The 25,592-nt window shown below is 36.4% G+C and overlaps 2 protein-coding genes across 2 annotated transcripts in view; both read left to right on the plus strand.

The window, feature by feature from the left end:
• Positions 1-1,568: 1,568 nt before the first annotated feature.
• Positions 1,569-3,771, plus strand: LOC134851449 (low-density lipoprotein receptor-related protein 2-like). The gene is made up of 2 exons (XM_063867548.1): positions 1,569-2,071; positions 2,488-3,771. The coding sequence occupies exons 1-2, from the start codon at positions 1,651-1,653 to the stop codon at positions 3,348-3,350; spliced, it is 1,284 nt and encodes a 427-aa protein (XP_063723618.1). The 5' UTR covers positions 1,569-1,650; the 3' UTR covers positions 3,351-3,771.
• A 13,582-nt stretch (positions 3,772-17,353) lies between these two features.
• The window catches only part of LOC134852006 (potassium/sodium hyperpolarization-activated cyclic nucleotide-gated channel 1-like), a 51,616-nt gene continuing 43,377 nt past the window's right edge, over positions 17,354-25,592 (plus strand). The window contains exons 1-2 of the mRNA XM_063868281.1: positions 17,354-18,106; positions 24,724-25,059. Of these exons, the coding sequence (XP_063724351.1) occupies positions 17,874-18,106; positions 24,724-25,059 (569 nt within the window). The 5' untranslated portion in view covers positions 17,354-17,873. The remainder of the gene's footprint in view (positions 18,107-24,723; positions 25,060-25,592) is intronic.

The raw sequence follows: 25,592 nt of genomic DNA on the forward strand, positions 1-25,592 counted from the left end.
GACTCAATTTTGGCGCCAAAATCGATGAGCAAACAAAACTTTCTTTTCTTTTCTCAATTATTTCACGACAAATAAACTTGTTCAGACTCAATTTTGGCGCCAAAATCGATGAGCAAACAAAACTTTCTTTTCTTTTCTCAATTAGTTCACGACAAATAAGTCAGTTTCTGCACTCTTTAACAAATTTTCGGCACTCTTTAACAAATTTTTGTTTTCGGCACTCTCTTACTTCGGCACTGTCTTACCCAACCGACCGAATGCTTGAAATTAATTTTAGCTTACTTTCAGCCAATCAGAATTGAGTATTCAAAATCTAAAAATAAATCGCGAAAATCTCTAAGTAAGAAAATAAATCCAGGCCATTAGTGTTAATATTGGCCGATTAGATAATAAGCAGATGAGTTTTCACATATTGCCGGAACGATATAGCCAGGATCAGACCGTCATTGTGGACAATTATTTACTATTTAAAAATCCAAGAAAAACGAATGCGCTTAGTTTTTGGCCGGATCGAAAAGGGCGAAAAACCTCCGGCCCAAAAATTTAAATGGCGTCAGTTGAAAGCCAAATTTCGAAGACAGAAAAACTTTTATGAACTTTATTTTGATAGGTTGAAATTTTTCAAGCATTCAGTCCTCCTAGGACTTGCTCTGTAAATTGAAGCGGATTTCTGTTGTCTCGATATAAAGAAATGGAGCAGACATTTACTTAATAAGAGCAATCTGCCATTTCTCAGCAAACTGGATTTTCATATGATACTGAGGGTTACATAGCAGTATTTAGACAACTGCGTATCCAGACTCGTCAGTATTTAAACAAATACTGCTTCAACCAATCAGAATCGAGACAAAGAAGAAATTAATTAATAATTATTACTTAATTTGGATTGTTTTTGTCTTTTCTCGATTCTGATTGGTTCATTCAGTATTTATCTAAATACTGACGAGTATGAATACGCGGTTGTCTAAATCAGGCTAGGTTCCAAAATAAAAAATCAGTCCCATAGGTTGCAAAATAAAAAAAGCAGTCGCAAAAGTTCCAAATCTTTCCAATTGGTCAAAAGACTAAATTAGCCGAGTCTCGGTCTAAGGCGATAACCGGCTCTTAATTTCGTATAGAGTCCTACCCTTTGGTGGCAAGCTCGCAACACATTGGCGCGGCTGCGGCGGTCACTATTCTGCAGCTTGAGTTTATGCTGGTTGAACAGTAAACAATCAATCCATAAACTCGTTGGCTCAAATTTCAACCAATCAGAATTCAAGAAGATAAATTTTGGAACTTATGCGACTGATTTTTTTTATTTTGGGACCTATGATTGGAGCCTATGGGAATTCACCGCACTCTGATACTGAGTCATAATTTCTCTCCGAAAAATTAACTTTGGCAAGCAAAAGTTTTCTGCGTCAGGTCAAATGTTCTTTATAATTAATCTAATCTGTTCCAAATTTTTGCTCTCTTTAAATCAACAGATCGTCTGGCAGACACGTATGATCTGAAGGTCATTCAAAATTTCAAAGAAGCATTTCAATTACGCCGAGACTGGTCAATGTTTTCGAATATAACGTTGTTAATTTTATAATCAGGAGTCCATTAAGCGAAATTTAATTTAGGGGAGCTTGAAATTCCGAAGCTGAGAAGCAGAAGACAAATATGATTGTATACTGTCCTGTAATGTTACCGAGCAGCAGCAAGCTTGACGTTTGCGTCGTATTAGTACTTTTAATGAACCTCTGGCAAGGTGTTCTGACAAGCGACCTTTCGAATTTCTGTTCTCCTGATGAATTCGACTGCCAGGACTCTACCGGCTGCATTCCGGAGGACTGGGAGTGCGACGGAATATCAGACTGCGAAGAGTCCGGAATAGATGAACATGATGGATGTTCCCATGAGTGTGCCACTGGAAACTTCGAATGTGTGAGTGAGAATAAGTGCATTCCGCAGGACTGGGTATGTGACTACTTCCCAGATTGTGCAGACCAATCGGATGAGAAGCAGAATTGTCCCCCCTGTTCTGGATTCACATGTGGCATCTCTGGAATGTGCTTGGAAGAAAGATATGTCTGTGACAGCTGTTAGTAACAAGTGAATCGCTGCATTTGGAGTACACAGTTTCCCCCTTTTCGGTTTTCACCCTTATTTTAAAAATTTATGTTTTCATAAGTGTTTTACGGCGAAATGCGTGATGGAACGCTGTAAATCAAGAATAAACGGTGTACAAAATTCGTTACATAAATGAGTTTGTTCACAATGCCATGTTTCAATACGGTAACCATCGTAAAACTTAAAAGCGAAAATGTCAAATTGAGCTACATCGAAACAACTAACTCTGATTTAAAAATCGGTGAGGCATGGGTGGTAATCTTAATCTTTTGAACTTGCTGCGCTGAGAAAACAGACCCGCCCCTTTCATCGGGTCAGTTACTTCTGGCATTGTTGCGTGCAGAACGAAAAATTATTCTGGGGTTTTAAATGTAAGATGTGTTCTAGCAAATGACTGCGGAGATTACTCTGACGAATTAAGTTGCGATCCGGACTTTCCATTATCCTACAAATGTCCAAACTTTGATATTGTTGTGCCTGCTGAAAAAGTTTGCGATGGAACAGATGATTGCGGAGATGGTTCAGACGAAATGTTGTGCAACTTCTGCACAATTGAAGAAGCGCCTTGCTCTGACTTGTCGGGATGTATTCCCTCGGACGGTTGGTGTGACGGAACCGATGATTGTGAGGATGGATCTGACGAAACGTTTTGCGACACATGCGATGGTGAGTTTCAGTGTTTTGATGGCTCTGGGTGCATTCCGACGGTTGAAACATGCGACGGTGCACCAAACTGCGATGACGGATCGGATGAGATGTTTTGTGAGAATTGTACTCCTGAGGAGTACACTTGTTTCGATGGATTCAACTGCATTCCGTATCGCGAAATGTGTGACGGGACACCACAATGTATGGACGGCTCTGACGAGGAGTACTGTCCCTGTGAAAATGAGGAAGATTTCCAATGTGATAATGGAAAGTGTATTGGCAGGGAGTTGACATGCGTTGGCGAGGATCAATGTGGCGACATGTCTGGTGAAAACGACTTCATGTGCATCTGTGAATCTGGTTTCAATTTCAGATGCGCTTCTGGCGTGCGTCACCGGGACGCTTCTTCCGAGGCACAGTGTGTGCCCATTCATTGGGTGTGTGACGGCGTGAACGACTGCACTGAGGCTGAAGATGAAAATGTGGAGTGGTGTGACTTCTGGGGCTGGAACAGACCTTACTACGAAGTTGATAACACTCAAGATCTTCAAGATAAACCTAGTGCAAGTTTTTGGAGTCGCTTTGTCGCTGATAGAGGATAATCAAGCATATAGCGGTTACGCTAAATTTTCGGATAACGTGTTTTATAGTTTTTATAGTTTCATTCTCACAACTGAAAGGTCGCTGAAATTTGTCATTATCGCAAACATTTTTCCAATAACTAGTAGCAAAGACAATTGAGCTTGCAATAGTGCTAAAAACAAACTTTTTGTATATGAGCATTAAATTTACCGTAACTTAATTTGAAACAGCATTTTATGTTGACGAGCTATTTAAAGAAATGTTTTTCCTTCAATGGTTGATCTGTGACAATAATATACAAAATAATATCGAAGTGCTTTCTGGGAAGTGATATCAGTACTGTGGTACCATATTTCTAATCACCAGTTTGAAACAAAGTGTTGATAATGAATAAATATGTTTGGAACCAATAATACTGCATTGAATTTAATTAATGATTGACTTGATCATATTGAGCACAAGCGAACGGGTTCCAATTTTCAGCAGGCACTGAACCTGTACTCCAACCCACGATTGTTCAAACTTGTCATGAAACTTAGCAAATTGATGACGGTAACCGGTAATGCTTTTCATGGAATTCAAAATTCAAACCCTAGAAAACCGTTATGTTCACTATCAACTTGAAACTGTAATCTGAGCTACAACAATGGTTAGTAAGGGACAAGCACCAAGCATATCAATTTGGCGCCCTTGAAGATAACTAGAGCAGTTTTTTAAAGAAAAAAAATAGTCCTTTGCCGGTATTGAAATTACTGCATGTTACCATCAGAGGTATCTTGCTAAGAAATTTCGTAGACGTTTAAGGGCTGGGCTGTCAAAAACCATTGTGACAAGAATTCTGGATCTTTCCAGTTCACCACCCCCTCTGAGCATCGCATTACGCTTTCCGACTTTCGAAGAAAGTCACAAAATTTTTTCGGGATGGGTGTTTTCTCAGAAATTTTCAAGCTGTGTTCGACGGCATATACATACCATTCGACAGGTGTCCTGAGCTATTGAGTTAATATTAAGCATAAGTCTTTGAAATCGGTTCAAAATGGATAAAGCAGGCCATTTGTCAAAGATGCTACATCATTACTAGGAGGGATATTTTTCACTTAGTATTTGATATGGCGTGTGGGGGAGTGATTTCGTTTTCGTTTGTAATTTTTGAAAATTTTCATTAAAAAAAAACTGCTTTAGACCCTGGAAGGCAGTCGAATCAATCTGGGCTTCAGCCTGATACGAGCAGTATTGTCTAAAGTTAATGCATGTGGGCAGGGGCGGATCCAGGATTTTATCAAGAGGGGTTCGAAAATTTTGACCTTTTTTACAGGTCGATCGAATAGATTTTCCGAGTTTTACCAACGCAGTCAAAAGACCCATGTTCGGCCAAACCTTCTGAGCCTTTGGATCAAGTTTCGCATAATATCGAATAATTTAGCCCTTAACATTGATGTGGCAAAATTTTCTAAACCGTTTTTAAGGTATCTTTTCCAAAAACACTTTCTAAATCAGAAAGAAGGCGGATGATTGATGCCTACTGTTTAGTATTGGCCCCATTTAAAGTAATTTATCCCGGATGGTCGACACACGTTGCCTATGGCGCTCACTCCTCCTCCGGCTGCTCCTGCTGGACCAAAAGGGGGTTGCTTGATCCCCTAGCCACCTGCACATTCTTCTGCACAGAGACCGCAAAGTCCGCAAAAAGCAGCTAATCTCCAAACTTGATCTGTGTTATTAATAATAGTAGAAAGGGAAAACTTAGACCAAAAATTGCGTTTTTTTTCGGCGCGCACCTCAGAGCTAAATTAGTTAATATTGGCGCCAAAAAATATCCGTCAGCCAATAAGGAATATTTCAAAATGAAACAAAAGTGGGACACTGTCGGTGGGCTGGGGATCATATGTTTTTTTCTTTTCTTGAAAGGTCTTGTTTAAACATTTGACCTGAGCGCATTTTTTGTGAACGGATAATGATTTAGCGCATTCGGAATAGGCAAAACAAGATTTATTTCGCGCGATTGACGTGTAAACGGCGATATGACAATGCGTAGCATTCTGAAAAGGAGTTCAGGCAAGCTGTTTGGTCTCAATTTTTTGGGGTAAGTGTTGGGATACTTGTCCTCCACTTGATTTTTTTTCTCAGACAAATGTCGCCAAAACGTGCCATTTTTTAAACAAATCTTAGATGAGTGATTAAATGGAAAATCGCGGTATAAAAACACCTAAATTTTTTATTCGTATAGATCGATTATAATGGGTTTTTGTTGACTAGAATGTTTATACTCCCACTTTATTACCAATTATTCCATTTAATTTTCTTGTTCGACATCCGCCCCTACTTTCACACCCCGCCCACCATCCCACATGTCATCCTGCCGGATTGGCATTAACCAAGTTGATGTACTTATATATGCCTTCTTATATAATCTGTACTGCAAGACAACTGACCTTGAGCAACACGGCCAGGCCGTAATGCTAAGAGCACTGAACGCTCAGAGCAGCGGTTAAGAGAATGTTTCAGTTATCTTTTTTTCTTCATTGAGTTACCAACATAGTTGGCAATTCGTTCGGATTCAGTGAATACTCATAGGACAGGGTATGAGATGTCGCAGCCAGCAGGACACAAAAACCCGCTGACTATTCCACCATTCTAGTAGAAGGAATCGGCAGATCCACCACTTGAGTGGTCCGAACAGACAGCTTTGATGGAAATGGCCGTCCTGGCCAAAGACGGAACGGAAGTACGATTTTTCTACTTTACCCTATCATAGAACATACGGAACCAATTTAGGAACTTCAAAAAAACGGCGAAACAGAAGCAAAAAAAAAACTACAACAAGATATACTAAGCTAGGAGAGAAAACTCAACTGGTAAAACAACAGCAAGAGTAAGAGAAGAGGAACAGTTTGCAACAATTTCTCGAGAAACGAAGCAGATGCCGAGGTGAGAAGTTATAAATTATTGTATCTAGGAGCCGAAGGCCACTGCAAAAAATGTCCAGGACAAACAACAAAATAAAAATATAAAATAATTGCAAATAATGGAAGAAATTTCCGTAACAAAAAGGATAATTGCTTTCGAAAAGTGAAGTTTCATCTACCGCAATCAAGAAAAAAACGAATCGCTAGAACAATTTCATGCCCATCTAATCAAACTAGCGTGCCGCGCAGACTGCGGCGACACAGAAGATGAATGGGTCAGAGACATGTTTACGGCCCACATGTCAAATGAAAAGATCGTCGAAGAACTACTAGCAGAGACATCATCGCCCCAAAAAGCACATAAATATGCAATAAGGAGAGAAAAAGGCATAGAACACAGCAAAACCATGAAAACGAACCCATTCAGACCATCAACAGCCTCGTCCACAATCAAACCGGAACACTTGGCTTATATCCACCAACGCGGCAGACGTGCTCCAAACTGATATCAAAATAATCAACGAGGTCGAGGATTCGGGAGAGGCCAACAACAATTTCCCAGAGTAAATACTAACAAAAGAAGTACACAAAACCCGCACGGAAATCGAAACAAGACTTGTTACAAATGTGGCAGACATTTCAGTCTCAACCATTTACAATCGTGTCTAGCTAACGACAAGATCTGTACCAAATGTACCAAACGAGGACTTTGCGCAAAAATATGCAGATCAACGAATGTAGTTAACATGCAGGAGTCAAGCGGAACCCAATCAGAGGAAGAACAAGAAGACGAAAATGAGGATGAAAAGAACGACCCCGTAGCCTTCCCAGAAATAACCTCGTAAAACGGTTAGGAGGAAATACCACATGATAACTTCCCTATCATGCCATTTCTGAAACTTTCGATATAAAACATTCAATTGATGTACGAGAAAAAAACTTAAATGGCCACAATTTAAAATTGAAAACAAAATCAGAAAGTCTATTCGCAATTTTAGATTTAGGAAGTCCAATCCAGTGCCCTTCCTAAACGAGATAACAGCAAATAGACTTCAAACAAATCAGCAGGATTCTAATAAATCTCTCCGGAAGACGCGGCAATAAATTTGGCAGGCTACCTTGGCAAATATAACATCCCGAAAGGACGGTTATCCATTGCGATAAAAACGGATGTGTGGCCGGTACAGTCTGCCTCATTCATAATTGTAGACGACCAAAAAGCAAATATCATTAGACGCAACTTCTTATCAAAAACTGATATTGCTCTAGTTCAAGAAAAACCAAAACATAACCAAATACTCAACGTACAAGAAAGAGAAAATTCAGACGAGGAGATAAAGCAATGGGTAAAAGAAAGTTTCCAACAAGTATGCGTATGAAATGTAAATTCAAAAATCATGTAACTAAAACACAATTCATCAACGAAATAACGTCTATACAATAAAGAGGAAAAAGAGTACCAATAAATTTCCAAGAAAGTGTGGAGAAAAAATTGAACAAAATGAATGACCAAAAACACGTCATCAAGTTGGATAAATGATCGGATCGGACAAGTAATTCTTTAGTCCAGCTGTAGTAACAATGAAAAAAGACCAGACAGTGAAACTATCATTAGACTCAAAAAAGATAAATACATTTAATCACGAAAACAAACATCAAATCGAACTATTTTTTGACAAAATCACACACAAAACCAACGCTGTTCTCGACACTTGATAGCGAGGGCAGCAAAGCACAAATTCGGAAAACAGAGGCTATAGTTAATCTCTCACTACCAAAAACATTCAAGCAACTATAAGCTTCATGAGCTCGAAACACCATCTCACACGATACATCCCAAGTTTGGCAAAGACAGCATCAGCAATTAAACCACTTCTAAAAACACAGGTAAAAACACAAAACACCAGATTGCAAGTGGGATCATACAATAGTTTTCAACCAGATTTTGAAACTTGTTTCAAATATAACCAAAAATAAGCATTTCGATCAAAGTTTAGAAGCCCGAGTGGTCCGCGACACCACTAAATTTGGTCCAGATGTCGCTCTTGATCAATTTACCATTGAAGGCTGAATAGCCATTGAGTACGCCCCCAGATTTTTTAATTTATTATAGGAAAAACACTCGGTAAAGGATTAGAATTATTAGGTGTCTTATGGGCAATAAAACTTTTCAAATAAGACTTGTACGGAAAAATTTCACCGTCATTACAGACCACCAAAATTTGATCAGCGCATTAAGCGCCAGTGATAGATCAAAAACTATTCAAACTAGGTTTACTAGATGGATTGATCGTTTAATCCCATTTAATTTTGACGTAACAAATCTGGCGGGGATAGAAAGTGGACTAATAGAACAAACGTTGTGATACCCGGTAGGATTAGCAATACACCCAGTAAAATTGATAAAGAATTTGTAGTGGCGTCAGTTACCTCAGTAATTGCAAATCTTGAATTGATTGAAAACGTCATTTTAGGCAAACTAGCCATTCAGAAGCGAGCGCCGTACGGGCTGATCAAAACACGCGCGGAAAACGAAAGGAGTCTAATCACTTATTTGAAATCACAAGCGATATTCAAATATTCAGTGCATCACGGTCAGATCAGTCTTAGAAAAAACCACCATTCGATCAAATCTACACCCAAAACCAGCGGCCATCAGAAAAAACGCCAGACAAAACAACCGTATTTTTAAATCTCGCAAGTAAAAATTAATGAGTCGAAGATTTGAGAATAAAAACTTTAAGGGAGGCTTCATTGCAGATTCGGCGTGAGCGAGAAAAAACTCACGGACACAGACACCACGAGAAATTTATCAGTAAGTAACCTGGAGATTAGAAACTGATAGAGAAGAGAGTACAACAACGAGGACATACGAACGCTGGGCATCGTCGGCGTCACAAGTAACCTGGTCGAGCCCCACAACCATATCAAGGACGCACGGGAGAAAATAAAATCCAACGAAAAAATTTGAACATCTCGAAAATCATATTTTCGGAAAACCCGACCAGCCCACCACAGGATACAAACGAAGAGCTATCACCCACCAGGGCCAGCAGTTCAACAAGGGCAACTTCTCCTGCACAAACTATTAAAGAGATAATACCCAACAGGGCCAAAAGCCCAAAAGGAGCGACTTCGGATACGCAGACGTCAACGCAATTGGCGGACTCACAAAGACAGACTATCTCAATAACGAAACAAAACCAAATTTGAGTCTCAAACTGTTCTGACAGTGGAGTCAACGAGCAATAAAAATATTGCATAAGCAGAGCGGACCCATCACCACAACTAGATGGAAGAACTAACTCCAAACTAGGCGCCACCGACAAAAACCAGCCACATCCAACAACTAGGAGCAAGTCATGAGATATATGTAGCGAGCGTGGTCACAACAATGGACCAGGGGACAGCAACGGAATTGGAGGAAGATACACCACTATACAGGAGAAGCCTACAAAAGGTGATGGGAATCAGCTTCATCGCAGCAGCAGGCCTCAAGGACCGAAACCTAAATCTATGATCAATATTGTCAAAAATAAAAAAGAGACTGCGACTTATTGAAGCTGGCCTACGGGGACTACTGGTACAATGAACGCAAACGTCCCCACGTCAAGGAGGACCGTTTGAATCTAGAAGAAATAATCATTATCCCACAACAATTCAGGCAAACGATCTTGGATAGTCTACACCTCACACACCCGGGTGCAGCAGCGATGCTCGACTTATGTGAAAACATCTGGTTTCCACATTTTCACCAAACAATTCGCCAAATGGCACAAAACTGCAGACAATGCCCAAAAAAGTAAAAAATTAAAAATGACACTGAGAATAAAGAAATCATTTATAATTGAAGTCGAACCATATGCGTAAGCGCAGCTAGACTTCGCTCGGCCCCTATGAAATGAATAAGGATGCATGTATAATAGTCGCCCTTCAAAAATGGTCAAAACTTCCGACGGCAAAATTATTTACAAACACAACTGCGGACATCGATAAAAAACATATGCAAAGATATATTCGAACAACGGGGTTTCACGAAAATTAAGGTGTGATCAAGCACAAATGGTCCGAGCGAATAATCTTCAGTTTTTCTGCAAATCAAATGACGATAAACCTCTGTTTGCTCCCGTGGATAACCACAGATCCATAGGTCTTGTCGAACAAACTACCCAAACACTGAAACGCTGGTTAGGCGTAATGCGAATAGACCACACATCTCCGTTCCAATTTGCGTCAGATGTCGCAGAATTAACAAAAAACTATGAGAATAACTCCCCACGGAGTCACAAAAATTACGCCGCTCGAAGCCCACAAGGGATGTAAGCCAAATACACCACTATCAAAGATAGCAACTACTAAATCACCAAATAATCTGAATTGGGTAAACGCAAAACTTGCTTGTTTAGATCAAAAAATTCTGATGTACGCCCGACTGCCGCCAGAAAAAATGCACGACCTACATTGTTGGTCAGTAAGCGAGGTGAATGTCAAAAAAAAACACTGCAGAATCGGGAACATCATCAAACAAAGAAAAACAGGAGTGAGAATTAGGTCTTCATTAGCTAGCGAAAAGGAAGCCTTAAATTCTAGGTTAAAAGGAACACTAACTGAAGTAGACTCAAACACTAGAAAGAAAATACAACAGGTAGCCAGAAAAACAATAAAACTAGCAACAAAAGTACATCTTTTAAGCCACACACAGCTTGGATTCGGACTAGAGGAAAACAACTTAAGTTATTAAGGAACAGTGATTCGCCTTTGTATCAAACTCACATATCGACGGACCATGCAGAACATCACGATTACGCGACTATGTCGCATACAAGTTTGCAAGACCTACAAGTTCATGCTTGAGTTTCTTCTTGAACAGCCGAACGCGCGGCAATATTCCATGTTCAAAGAGGATGAGCTAACAAGTCAGCCCAAAAAATTTTCCCGAAAGGGACTGCAAGAAAGAAAGGTTTCAGAATCAGAAGCAAAGAGGAAAACAGAAACCGGAAAACGAACAGGAGGAAAACCGACTCCCAAACAGCAAAAAGGAACGACGTTTAAAAAAGGAGACAAGTATGTGGCTCAGAACAAAACAACATCATCAAGCAAAAACTGGTCATTGACACATCGGAAAACATGGCGCCGTGCGTTAAATCCTCGAGACAATAAAACCAAGTAGCAAACATGATACAATTAGAGTGGTGGATCTTGTATCCCCTACTGACAGCCGGAAAAAAAGAAATCATAGTGATGACGGAAAAGAAAGAAGTCACGAAAAGAGACAAAAAACTGGCAATATAAGAACAAAACAACACGACTGAAGAACATGAGAAGCAACAAAACGAAGAAGAGAACGATTAATCACCACCCATGCGAAGCAAGGCGAGAAATCGCAAGCAAAGAAGCAGCCCACAGAAAGGAAAAAGCCCGCTGAAAAATTAGATAACTAAAATTGGACTCAAGAATTCAAACTTAGTAAGTCCCACTGGGACTCAAAACTCAAATTTATTGTATAGAGGGGGGAACGTCATCAAAACTGTTGTTCAGAGGAGGATTTTCGACCGGATTGGCATTTACCAACTAGTTGTACTTACATAAATACATACTCAATTATATAACTGTACTGCAGTCCAACTGACCTTGAGCAACAACGCCACTCCATAATGCTAAAACCACTGAACGCTCAGAGCAATGGTTCAAGAGAATCTGTTTCAGATATCTTTTATTCTTGATTGAGTTACCAAAATAATTGCCAATCCGTACGGATTCAGTAAACAATCATTCGACACGATATGACACCACAACTCCCCTGCAACAATCTCCAGTCTCCACCCCTGCATTTCTTCCCGACGTAACAACTACCATAATCCTTAGACCCTTTCCCCGTTTCGCGTTTCTTAAGAAAAGCGCAAAGGGGGTAAAAACAAAGAACCTAACCTAAATGTTTAAGAAAACAAGAATAGCTTTTTAGAAGAGATAATATGGGTTAAAATCTATAACAAAGATAGCCGGTTACTGTGCAAGTATCACAGAATGTTCCGACCATGGTCTTCAAAAACTACAATTTTTTTTTTGAAATTAGTGTAGTTTTTTATGCGTGTGCTGATAAATGGATCTGACGTAAAACTATAATTCAGGCATATTCGACATGATAGTAAAATAGGTAAGCACGGCAACAGTTTTTGATGGAAAGGAATAGAAAAACAAAAATGTATATGTAAAATGTTTTTTGTAAAATCAATTCTTTTTGAATTTTTTGCGGAAACTTTTTTGAGTTTTGAAGTTTTGGATTCCTAAAATGGCACTAAAATTCTTCAAAACCATTTTACTCGATTAAAATGAAAATTAATTGAAAATAAGCTATTGTAAACGGGTAAAAATAACCATAAATGAGCCTGCTCGCAGGCTTTCGTGGCTTGAATTCGACAAAAAATCAAAAATTTCAAACGGGTTTGTCTCGACACTAGAGAAACAATTTGGAATTTTCAATATGTTTTGAGTCCCGACTGAAAGGGCTTAAATATGATATATCACTCAACCCAGTCCGATGATTTTTTGTGGTACCTGACTTTGCTTGCAGAACAAAAAAAACAAAAGCTCACATTCGAATACAAAGTTCTTCCCCATTCTCAATAATCACATGCAATGGACATTTCTTTCGATAAAAATTTAAATTCATTTTGAATTAATCAAGAATGAACGACTAAGTAATAAATTTGTTTTGATCATTTATAAATGATTGTTTTTAAATTTAGAGGCAGACTATACGAAACCAATATAATAAGGTATTATTCATTAAACTCATTACGAGGCCAAACTGTGTACTCTGTGCAATGTAAAATGATTCAACAACAGGCCAAAATCAAATTTGTCGCGGAATCAGCAACACTGCTACTCTTTTTTGATCTTTTTTGCTCTTTTGGATTCCACAAACAAATACTTAAAACATTGTACCGCTCAAAATTGCTCCAAAAGTAGGCAAATTTGCGGAATCCGCAACTGTATTTGCGGAATCCAGAACAATTTGTGGAATCCACAAACAAATAATAAGACAATTGTATACTTACATTGAGCTGTTGCGGAATCCGCAACTGTAAGCAGAATCCGCTAAATGTAAGTGGAATCCGCAAATTGTAAGTGGAATCCGCAAAATGCAAGCGGAATCCTCATTTTGCTTGCGGATTCCATTTAATTTTGCGAATTTCACTCACATTTTGCGGATTCCACTTACAATCTGCGGAATTCACTTATAGTTGCGGAATCCAGAACAACTACCTATATTTGCTTGTTGCGGAATCCGCAACAAAACAACTGTGCCGACAAAATTTACGTTACAGGTATTTGTACGCGGAATCCACCGAATTTTTTTAAGTGGAATCCACTTACAGTTTAGAACATGTTTAAAGATTTGTCTCTGGAATTCAGGAACTTAAAGACACGAAAATGTGCGCCTATCCATAGCACGGTTTGGCCTCGTAATGGTCCAGTGCGGGAATTTTGCATGATCTTTTTTTAAAGCAAAAGCAGGTAAGAAATACTATTTTTTGTCCACAAGTGGAAAATTAGATGATTTTAACGGAATTTTTTTTTTCAAATTACGCACACTATGGATCAATAAAGATGCAATGTGGTTGTGATAAATCAATCTTTTAAGTGACAATGTTCATCCTCTTTTTCGTCAAAACAGTTTGCAATCGAAGCTTATTTAAATCGTCTGAGTTTATCAGGAGAATGAAGACACCTAGCACAAAAATTAAGTAATTTCTGAGGAAGTAGCAGACTTGAAAATAGAAAATCTGCTATAATACCACCCGAAAACACACTTGACTAAATCACACTTAGTATCGAACTTATTGTTATATGAAGCAGTTGTAGCATCAATTTCATGTCCAAAGTATCGAAAAGTGACAGACGTTCATGTTATCTATATCTATCTCGCGCCAAAAAAAACGTCCCAAACAGTTTTTCAATGACTATTTTATAATATCAAAGCTAAGTTTAAGTAGTTTAAATTAAATTAATGAAAAATAATTGGCAACAATTAATACAAATATGTTACATTCCCCTTTTAAACCAAATTGTTTATCAGCAAAAATGTATAGCTAAGGAAATATGGCATTCGCAGTACAGCTAACATTTGAAGTCAAATATTTAATATGAAAGGCGAGAAAATCATGTGAAAAGTTTATATGATTTGCCTATTTCTTACGGATAATCCTCAACTCTAATCAAAGCATGTTTGTTTTTTTTCTTAAGTTTTTGAGTTATGACGTTTGATTGCCGCATTCAGTTTTTTGGCACTCGGAGTTTTTTTTTGGTGTGAGGAGGTTCCTCGGTTTCCTGTCGAAATTTGATTTCAACCCAGACTGCAGAAAGTTTAAATTTTATTTTTTAAAACTTTAAAAACCTGAAGCCTACAATTTGGAAAGCCAGGATCAGACATCTAGTAAGTAGTTTTCTGAAAATCCAAAAAATCAGCGGTTTAACAAAACTTTAACAAAATTCTCAGAACTTACAAAAGATTATACACATTTTAAAGAAGCAAATTGTAGGTTCGCGAAATTGTTTCTATGCTCAAACAGTTATTTTTCCAAAGATTTTTGTCAAGTTTTGTATTTTTGAGTTTAACGTAATCAAGACTCAGTTTTCATGCTCTGCATTTTGTGGACAGCTAAAAATTTTGTTTTTGAGTTTTCAAATGTCAACATAACTTTAGATCAGCCAGAAAATAGCCCATGTTTTTCAAAAACAGAGTTTTTAAAGGTAGAAGCAATCTAGCCGCAAGCAAACAGCAGTTACGCTTTTTAATTATTAATCTTTCAAAAATCCAGTTTAATAATTAGTTTAATTTGAGCAAATCTCCAAACGCAATTTGTTCTAACCAATTAACCTACCTGGTTTTTTAAATGAGACAATCTTTATGTACTGCCTTCTTGGATAGGTTTGCATTCATTTGCAAACTTGAAATTCTACCAAAAACCTGGCAGTTCAGAAATTTTCATGAAAATCATCTCTGGAATCTTGGACCCTTCCAGAGATGTCTTCAGAGATCGATTTCTCTGGACATGTAACTTGATAATCCAATTATTTGTTTTTGTTCGCAAACGATAACATTTTTTCTTCTATTTAACTTAAGTTTTCTTGCAAGTTTATGGTTGAATGATTGAATATATTTTTGAGCAATTCAGTCTGTAGAACCGTAAGTAGCGTTTAACACAGGCTCATTTAGCTATGGATTTAATCACTGAAATCAGGAGTTGAAAACTATTCCAAAATTTTTTCAATGAATTAAATTATTAAACAGAGATACCCGCATACTGAGCAAGTAGCACAGAATCTTTCGACCATAATCTTTAAAAAGAAAACAAAATATGTTTTTTTTTAATATTGAGTGGCTTTTTTTGCGTGACGCGATAAAAAAGTCTGTATTCAACTTTAATACTTTTGGTCGGATAAAGGAAATCAGCATATAGAGTTTTCATTTTGTGAAGATGTTTACCGTAGAGGTCTTACATCATTTTCTGTACGCATGGAATTGTGTGACCAGAAGTTTTTAAATGATATAAGATGATTGACTTGAAGTCTCCATCAATTTTAAATTCACGAAAAATTAAGGGAAATGTATCTCAAACAACTTTCATGTAGGGAAAAATAGGTATTATAAAAGTTTTAAGAAACTGCTGAACGAATAAATTATAATGACTACAAGTTTTTATAGTGAAACTTGTATAATTAGAAATTTCAATCTACCCGGGTACTCAGAACTGTTTTCTGTGATTGCCTAAGCTCGTAAAATTTTGCCGTAATACCAAAACTTGGCTTCATCCTTAAGTTTTTGACCTTTTTTTAAATCTTATTTGGTGATTGGCTATATTTGACAACTTTTTGTGAATTTTTTTATTGAAGTTGATAGTTTATTGAATTTAATTGTCCCCAAAGAGATTTTTTTTGCATAAATGAATTACTTTTTTAAAAATTCTGTGTCAGTCTCTTGCCTGGAAAAACATATTCTTCTTTAAATGCTGCAGGCATTTTCTTGTAAACATTGTAAGGATAGATATTAAGTGAAATTTTTCAGTTATGGCTTCATGGAATCAATTAATTTTATTTTTTTTTCGTCATTAAGCGTTTTAATTCTGCTTAAAGAATTTGAAAACTTAATTGTGACTTTTAAAGAGTCAGATTGTTGCTCAAGGAATAGCTCTAAATTTTCAAGTCGGAATGTGAACTGGTCGATGCGAGTTGCAATTTTCTTCGGCTGTACCTTCCCATTGGCTGGCGACATCTTGCACCATCCATGATACTCTCATACTAACTTCGACCAAAGGATTGAGTAAATTAGATGTATTAAGGTGGTCAGCAGATGGTGGAAGCACTTCGTTTGCTTTAGTAGTTTTTCTATTACGTTACACTTTAACAAAATACGGTAAAATTTTTGACCTTATTTTGTTGTCTTGAGCCATCGCTTTAGTTTTGTCGAAACCTGCTCAAGTTAGGCTAATTCTATAAACTCATGGTTTAGTATGGGTCGCAAAATTGCACCTGCTCGACTTCCAAATTCGAAGCATAGTCGAGCAGCTCTTCCGGGAAAGGCCAACTCCTGTCACATTCAAAACTGTAAGAAGCCCTAGGAGATCTAACTAATTTACCTAAACACCGCTGTTTAACCACGTGAACCTCTCAAAGAAAAGAAAACCAAATATTGAATTAATTGCAAAATATCGCTTTTTCAAATGTTGATGCAGAGGAGGAATCTAACCATGTCTTTTAAAATGGTTTTGCTGTTCATAAAGTTCTTTTATAAGAAAACTTTGGCGTCAACTAACTTTATGTTTCTTATTTGACAGCGGAATGAATTTATACTAACATGGAGCATGTCGATAATACTAATTGGCTCATACTAATAAACATACCAAACAACTACGGCGAAACGTAAGGAACAATCTGAAAACACGCAGCATGAAATAATGTTAGATTGGGCTATAATTTTCTGAAAATTAAGAGATACATTTAAATGACGTCTTCTGATTTATAGTTTAAATCAGGGAAATTCGAATTTTCCATTTGTTTTCTACTCTAAGCCATGGTAGAGAAAGAATGATAGAATAAGCGGACTCCATTGGTCGAATATTTCCGTATCTGAATTATTCAGGCAGAGACAAATGTTTCAAAAAGACTGCACGGAAGTAAAATGTATATTCGTACCAACTTGTTTGCACCTTTAATTGGTACGCTCAGAATTAATATCGTCTTTCTGCGCCAACCAGCCCCTGGTCTGATTACTTACTCTTTCACTCAGCTAAATGACTTCCCTAAATTCTGTCAATCAGTTCTGGAAAAAACTGAAATTTCGATTTCCTGACAAAACCATTTAATCCAGCACCTTTTTTGATGCCAGATTCGCCAGTTTGTGATTGCCAGTTTTGAAATACCATTTTATGAATTTCCGAATATTTTATCTATAAGTTCAACGCAAGAATATTGTTAAAAAAGGTTCACCAAATATCCGTGTAAATTGTTCAATTTATATCTTCTAGAGTTGATCTCGCCCATCGCATCTTAATGGTTCGCCCTTTACTTGTTAACTCTTCCATGGTTGTTCACGTGCATTTTGGATTTGTGTGTTTGCGACTGAATTGAGTTTTGATGAATTACAAAGTGTTCAATGTCAGCAGACAATTGTCAATTTTGCATGAAACTTTAACCCGCTTCAGCCAGAGGATGAAGTCCAAGTGTGTTGTTCTCGTTAAGTCCCTTATCCACCCCTCCGTGAACAAGTTTTCCATGCGAATATTCGGTAGTGAGAAGGCAGTCGTTAAAGAGAGGGAGAGATGTGAACAGTGCTCTTTTCTCATCATCCATCCCTTCAGCATGTTCCGGTTAGTTTTCTAAACACTACATGACACGAAACACTTAACATAAAAAATTCATGAAAACGTCAACTTAATTGATTGATTGCGCAAATCCACACAAAGCGTCGAACAAGTCCGCAAAGTTGACAGTGCCGAATCCGCATAAAGTTGACAATGCTTTGAACTAACAAGGACGGTTGGTGACCAGGAACAGAACTCTCTGGTCAAAAATGGTTCGAGTGAGGAATTTCAAAATCTTTTTTTCCTAAATAAAAATTTCATGTTTTTCTAACTTTTAGTGATTTTTAGTGAAGAGCAAACGAATAAGGTAAAAAGCTGCAAAAACTGATAATTTATTACAGCTAAAAATTTGCGAGACAAGCAGTTTTTAAAAACCGAGAAAAAGTTTTTTCTCTGAAATCTGAATCACAATGAAAAGAGCTTTAGTATTATACATATTTGTACTTCCTCAAGCTTTCTTTGCGGTGACGAAACTGATAGCAAAAAATGCAAACTTCATCGAGTACGAAAAAATTCTGTGACAAAATATTTAAAACGATGACATATAAAATTAGTTATTTATTATATGTTATATTGGAAATCGACGAGCAAATTTGTTTTTTAAGTATCATCTAATTAACGCATGGAGTTGGAATTTTTTTATTCAGTCCAATTTTGCTGATCACAATGATGTTTGATTTCAATTTTTTCCTCCACATTAAATGAATAGACATCTGAAACATATATTTTTGAAAGTTTATTTCAATTGCAATCAATTATTGAAAATATATTTTAAGTCTGCACCCAAGTTCCATGGATTCAATTGTATATACTGACATTTTACTGTCATTTTACAGTCGTTTTCGAGAAAATTCTAAGTAATTGATTATAATTAATTTGAAATGGGCTATCAAGCTTTCATTTTTAAAGCAAAAAAAAATCATTTTTAATGAATTATTATCGGGTCAATGTTTTCTAACACTTTTTAAAAATTTTCTTCAAATTCAATGACAATTATTTTTGCAAAATACGCGATGAACTGTTTGAAGTTAGGTTTGAATTAGTTTGGGCAAAAAAATGCTACCTTATTTTAATCATTTTCTTTTTTTTATCCATTGTTGAGTTTCGTTTTTTTTGCTGCCATTTATTTCCCTTTGTCGACTTACCTTAACTTCACCCTTTTCCCTTGCATGTGTTCCCTCAGGTATTTGAAGTGAAAAACGCAAGTTTTTCAGGTCAAAATTTTTAATCAATTTTTCCTTTTGTTTTACATAATTTTTTCGGCAAATATCCCCGTAATTGAAGTAAACGGAGATGTGCGAGGGATAAGTATGGGAAGAGAAGAGATCAAACATGGTCCCTAAAAATGAACAGACGGATGTTAAAAGTTTAATGGATATCGTTTGCAAAAAGTACACAAAAATGAAAAGATTCATAAATCAAATTAGCCGTGAGCAATGCAGAATAATATTATTTTTAATATTAATAAGAAATAATAATCGTAATCATATTCATAATAAGAATTGTAAAATACATAAAAAAAAACAAAATCCTAATCATAATAATTATAATAATTTTAATAATAATCATAACAATCATAAACATAATAAATTGTTTGCAATAAAGATTCCATTCACTGTAAAACTCAGTTAAAACCAACTTAAGTCTCATTGCATTAATGTTGTAGAGTTTTGCTGCCCCCACAAAAAAAATTTAAATTTTTGCAAGTATTCTGCAAGTTTTTTTACCATTTAAAATCCATGGGTTTGAAAAATGTTTTTTTTTGTTCGGCCAATTTTTGGGCCAACTTATGTGCGCTGTATCCCATTGTCTTAAACCCAGTTCAGCAAGTTAAAAAAAGCTTCAATTTGAAAAAAGGTCAGGTTACCCGGTCAAACTTTGAAACTTTGAATAACTTGAGGTCGCTAAAACATTATCAGGTTTTAGACATTTAAGCGGGAATATTTTTCCAGCAAAACAAGTGCGGGGAAAAATAGACTCTCTCTGCAAATTTTGCATACAAAAGCCATTAAACAATATTCTTAAAAAAAACTGAAACCACAGAAGCCGGATACTGAATAAACCTGTCCATGGAAAATTATAGCCCGGAGAAATCAAATTTTTACTGCCTCGAAAAAAAATTGCCCCAAAAGTATAAGTATAAAAATTGCAAAAAAGGATAAACTGTCTAGCATATCTAGCATAGAATGTTTCGACTATTGATTAGGTGTATAAAATAAAAAGTAAAGCAAACTTTTTTCCATAATTTAAAAAACATGATCTGTTACATTTCTTTAAATTATATATTATTTTTTCTTGTACTAAAATATATCTTTTGTAATATAAATAGGTCATTCCGAACATTCTTTCAATCCAAAAATTTTCCAGAAAATATTTCAATCCAGAAACTTCTTTTAATCAGAAATTTTGTATCCTTCTCATTTGAACAACGGGGAGTAAACTTGGAACTTTCACGCACACGAGTTTTTTTGATCAAAATCAATAACTTATGATTTTCATTGTCAGAGTCCTTAAAACTGAAAAAAACCTTCAATTTATATGAAATAAATTTTATTGCTTTTAGAAGTAAAATAACACAATATAATCCACTTAAATTGAATATTTTTCACTTTTGTAGATACTGACAATTAAACTCAGTTATAAACTATTTCTATTTTAGGAACCTGTGCGGGAACGTTACAGTTTTTTTTCTCGTTGTTTAAATGAAGAGTATACAGAGTTTCTTGAATTTATACAAGAGAAGATTTGTTTATTTTACTTGAAGATCTGTAACAGTTATACTTAGCGTTTGTTTTTGTTGCATTTGAATTTCTTGTGTTGAATTTGACCTTCTATTTTTTCTTTTCAATACTTTGATGAATTTGGACTTCTTTTCGTCGAATCTGAATTACAAAAGGTATATTGATACAGTTTCTTTTCCTCTCCCACCCACCTCACACGAGCATCATTTTTTTGGTGTAACGAAAGGTTTTACGAGGTTGATTATGAAGATCAAATATTTTTATCTTGGCCTAAACATGTCAATTTCTAAACAATCTTACAAAGTGATCCACAAATTTACTGAGACAACAAGACCCAGTGAAAAATTTTTGATTTTTTGAAATCCAAATTTCAGTCGAAAGGTTTTTACCATGTACCATTTTTTCTACTCCCTAGCTACGAGCTTTCTTTGAGGTAGTCAAAATCCGTCGGACAAAAAGACACCCTGCGTTATAGTTCCGTTCCTTTTCGTGAAGTGGTCGCAACAAAAACAATCAATTATTGTCTGAAAACAATCAGTTTATTATAGCTTAGGAGACAAAAGGTACATATCAGATTAAGCCTGCCCTGAGTTAAATCAATAGCACTCGAGTTTTATCGACTTTAACTAAAATTGAGGCGCATTGAAACTTTTAAAGCTTTGCATCACATCAGAAAATAGCGTAGCATTGTCGATCATTTATGATATATAGACCATGCAAACAACCTGTTGGCTAATCATGCAACCAATCTATTGGTTGTTATTTGAAAATTGCTACTATTCTATAAAATATGATACTATTAGAGTTTTTTGGAAAAAATTTAGTGTTTTTTATGAAACGCCGTTAATTGCATGTTTTTAGTCAAAGATAAATCTCGTGCAAAAAGTTGAAATGTTGGACATTTTAAATCCATTCTATTTTCCGAGATTTTTTAAAAAGGACGCCAAAAATCTGATTTCATTTGGCCCGGAAATTCCTGGTTCATGGAGTTTTTGCAATAAACATGTATATGTAAATATTTGCCTGCCACGAATGATAGTTATTTTTGATTATTTAGAATCAGCTGATGTTTTCAATATATTCATCTGCCGTACCTGGCAGATTTTTGGCGTCATCCAATGTTTGGTTCCTAAACCATGTTTGTTCTGTAATCCTTGTAACAAAAAATCGCGCAGAGTAATAAAGCGCACAGAGTATTAAGGCAGTCTTTTTCTAGTAGCATTGAGCAAAAACAATTACAGGTATCAATAGAAAGCTCTCATTTTACCGTTTGCTCATCAAGCATAGACAATTTTTATAATTTTGGACTATTGCTTAGAAGTTTTAAAACCCCATAAACTTACAATAAAAAAATTGAAAGAAGTAATAAACTGCCGGGAACAAAACACACCAAGCAGCAGAAAGATTATGTAACTATCTTAGAAATTCGAAATAAATAAATTATGAACGCGCAAGTTGCCAGAACTCCGAATTGAATGATTTCAGTCAGGGGTGCATCTAGGATATTCTCGAGGTGTGTGGGGGCAGATTTTCTAAACCTCTTTTAATTCGACTAAAATTATTTTCCGAGCTATCTCAAACCACTAAAATGACCCTGCTTTAGCTATATTGTTGGCACTACAGGCAAGTTTTTGAAAAAAAAAAACAGGACAAAGAGCGTTTTCAGTCACTTTTTGGACATTTTTGAACAAAAAATCATTTTTTTTGGCGCGCGCTCCCCCTCTCAAAGTTAGTATATATTGGCGCCAACGGCGCATTTAGAAAAATTTTGGTGACAGCAAATCAAAAATGAAAGTTTGAAAAAGTAACAAAAGGGTGGCCCTTTGGGTAGTCAGGGGGTCGAACCCCTGAAAAAGGGGCTTCTGCCCCCGCGCATAAATCCGCTATTAATTGGATTTGTTAAAATGTTTCATTCTCAAGTTAATGGTTCAATATGTGGTCCAGAAACATCAAATGGATCATCAAATTTGCTCTGGAAAAAACATACCGACACACACAAGGGAACAAAAAGCAGACGGAATAAAGCTTTCAAGACCTTAATATTCATACATACGTATAAATATATATAAATATACGTATACATATATGTATAACGGTTTTTTCAAAACACGTTCTTTATAAATCTTCTCTCATTTCACAATTTTTTGGGTTATGCAAGTGATACTTTTTGCAAAAGGCAGCAAAAAATTACCAATTTTTGATGTTATTTTCACTAAAGTGTAATAGTTTTTGCTTACCATATTTTCGTTGTGTATTGAAATTTCTCTGCAATTTGAGCTTCAAAAATTTCTTTAGCCCTGATATAAAATAACCGATTATATAAATCTAAAAGTTGTACACATTCGTTTGTCTCATATTCGGTTAATTTTGGACTAAAAATGGCGGAGACAAAAAACGTTCTGTTAGACATTTACAAGAATTTCATTAGTGCAATTGGTTTTGCGAAACTTTAAACCAAAATTACACCCTTAAAACGGGTCAATTAGTTTGGTTCAAAATCTAGGGGCAAACAAGCTCAACTGGTGTAAAAAAGAAGTTTTAATTGAGCCTGTTTAACTCTAAATTTTAAATCAAGCTATTTATACCTTTTCAAGTGTGTGATTTTGGTTGAAATTTTGCAAAATTTGTTGCCCCATAGAAATCTTGGTAAAAGCTTAAAAAGTGTTTGTCCTCGCCTTTTTTATTTGAACATTTTGTCTTAAGTTCATGCATTCGGCTATTATATATCAGTGCTATAGACGCTTATTCAGCTCAAAATGCAATGAAAATTCAGTGAACAGCAAAAAAGATGTGTGAAAAAAAATGATTCAACTTCATGAAATATATAACATGAGAATTCGGCAAATTTTGCTGCCTAGTGCAAAAAGAATCACTCAATTGAACAGGGGCGGATCTAGGATTTTCTCGAGGGGGGGCAGATTTTCAAAGAAATTGAAAATTTTGACGACCTTTTTTTTTAGGCCGACCAAATTGATTTTTTGAGCTTTCCCAAAGCACTGTTTTGCCCCTATTTTGGCAAAATTTTCTGCGCCGCAGGCAAAATTTTGAAAAAATCGGTCAAAAAAGGCGTTTTTAGGCACTTTTTGGAAAATTTTGACCAAAAAATTGCGTTTTTTAGGCGCGCGCTCCCCCCTCAAAATAAGTTAATATTGGTGCCAAAGGCACCTTTAGAAAAATTTTAGGATCGGTCGGCCAAAAATGGATTTCTTAAAAAGTACCAAAGGGGGATCACCAAAACACCTTGTATAATAAAAGCGATAGGATATAACAGTATGGAGCAACAATTTCTAAGCAAATTTCATTTTAATATAGTTGTTCTTATAAACGTGTTCAAACTATATGTGCTACTTGCACAGAAATCGGCTATCCTGTTATAGTTTACTTTTTATTGCGTGAAAAAAAAAAGTTTGTAACATAATGTTTGAAAACGTGTGAAGCTAGGTCATCAATAACCAAATTGACCTAATTTTTTTATTTTACAATATTTTCATTCAGGGGCGGATCTAGGATTTTCTCGAGGGGGGGGCGGATTTTCAAAAAATTTTCGAAAATTTTGACGACCTTTTTTTTTTTTTTTAGGTCGATCAGATTGATTTTCCGAGCTCTCCCAAAGCAATAAAAAGACCCTGTTTTGGCCAAATTTTCTGCGCCGCAGGCAATTTTTTTGAAAAACCAGGTCAAAAAAGCCGTTTTTGGGCACTTTTTGGAAAATTTTGACAAAAAAATCGCGTTTTTTTTGGCGCGCGCTCCCCTCAAAATAAGTATATAAGTATCATTTGAGTTTTTTGTAACTGGCAATCACAAGAACTTGAAAAAAAACTTGGAAAAGCAATCTAAGCTTCAAAATCTTGATCATCGAGACTCTTATTCTGAATGTTTTAGCATCACGTGGGACTTCCTGATGCTTTGTGTGCTGGTGGTGAACCTGGTGCTGCTGCCTATTGCCATTACATTTGTAGACACAGGGGACAATGGTCGATCATATTCACCCCCTCCGTCTTCGTCTTCCACTGGGCTAGAGGGAGGGGAAAACAGGGCTGGATTTGAGGGCGGAGGAGGTGGAGAGGGAGAGGGTGTGGGTGTGCAGTGGGCTGTGTTGTCCAGTCTGACAGACTCTGTGTTCATAGCCGACCTACTGCTCAACTTCAGAACTGCCTACTTCCCTTCCAAGTCCTCAAAGAGTGCATTCTGCATTCTCGACTCAAAACTGATCGCCAAGTGTGTACTTTCCACTTCATTTCTATACCACTTAAACAACTGCAAATCATCAACTTGCTTCACATAAGTCTAAACGAAACACTAAAAGTCTGTTCAGACCAGGGATAGGGTTTTGGACGAAAATTTTGACGACTTTTTTTTAGTTCGACCAAATTGATTTTCTGAGCTCTCCTAAAGCACACTAAAAAGACGCTGTTTTGGCCAAATTTTCTGCGCCACGGGCAAACTTTCGAAAAAAAGCCATTTTTGGTTTTTTTTTTGAAAAATTTTGACAAAAAAATGCGTTTTTTTTTGGCGCGGGCTCCACCTCAAAGTTAGTATATATTGGCGCCAAAGGCGCCCTTAAAAACTTTTTAGGGTCGGTCGGCCAAAAATGGATTTCTTAAAAGTACTAAAAGGAAAACCGCCTTTTTTATCTTTTTAATCAAGAAAGGGTAATAGAAACATTTATTTTCGGGATTCAAACTTTTTATCTGGTTTTTGTCAGAAGCTGTGAGGAACTCTATTAAATACCTGTTTTGAATTGCATTTTT

This window comes from Symsagittifera roscoffensis, chromosome 7 (assembly GCF_963678635.1).
Source record: "Symsagittifera roscoffensis chromosome 7, txSymRosc1.1, whole genome shotgun sequence".
NCBI lineage: Eukaryota > Metazoa > Xenacoelomorpha > Acoela > Convolutidae > Symsagittifera > Symsagittifera roscoffensis.

What these genes read in the sequence shown, in the direction of transcription:
- LOC134851449 (XM_063867548.1), top strand. Translation starts at nt 1,651, where the DNA reads ATGATTGTATACTGTCCTGTAATGTTACCGAGCAGCAGCAAGCTTGAC. An exon ending in AAGATATGTCTGTGACAGCT is followed by an intron (nt 2,072 to 2,487) that starts GTTAGTAACAAG and finishes GATGTGTTCTAG; the next exon opens with CAAATGACTGCGGAGATTAC.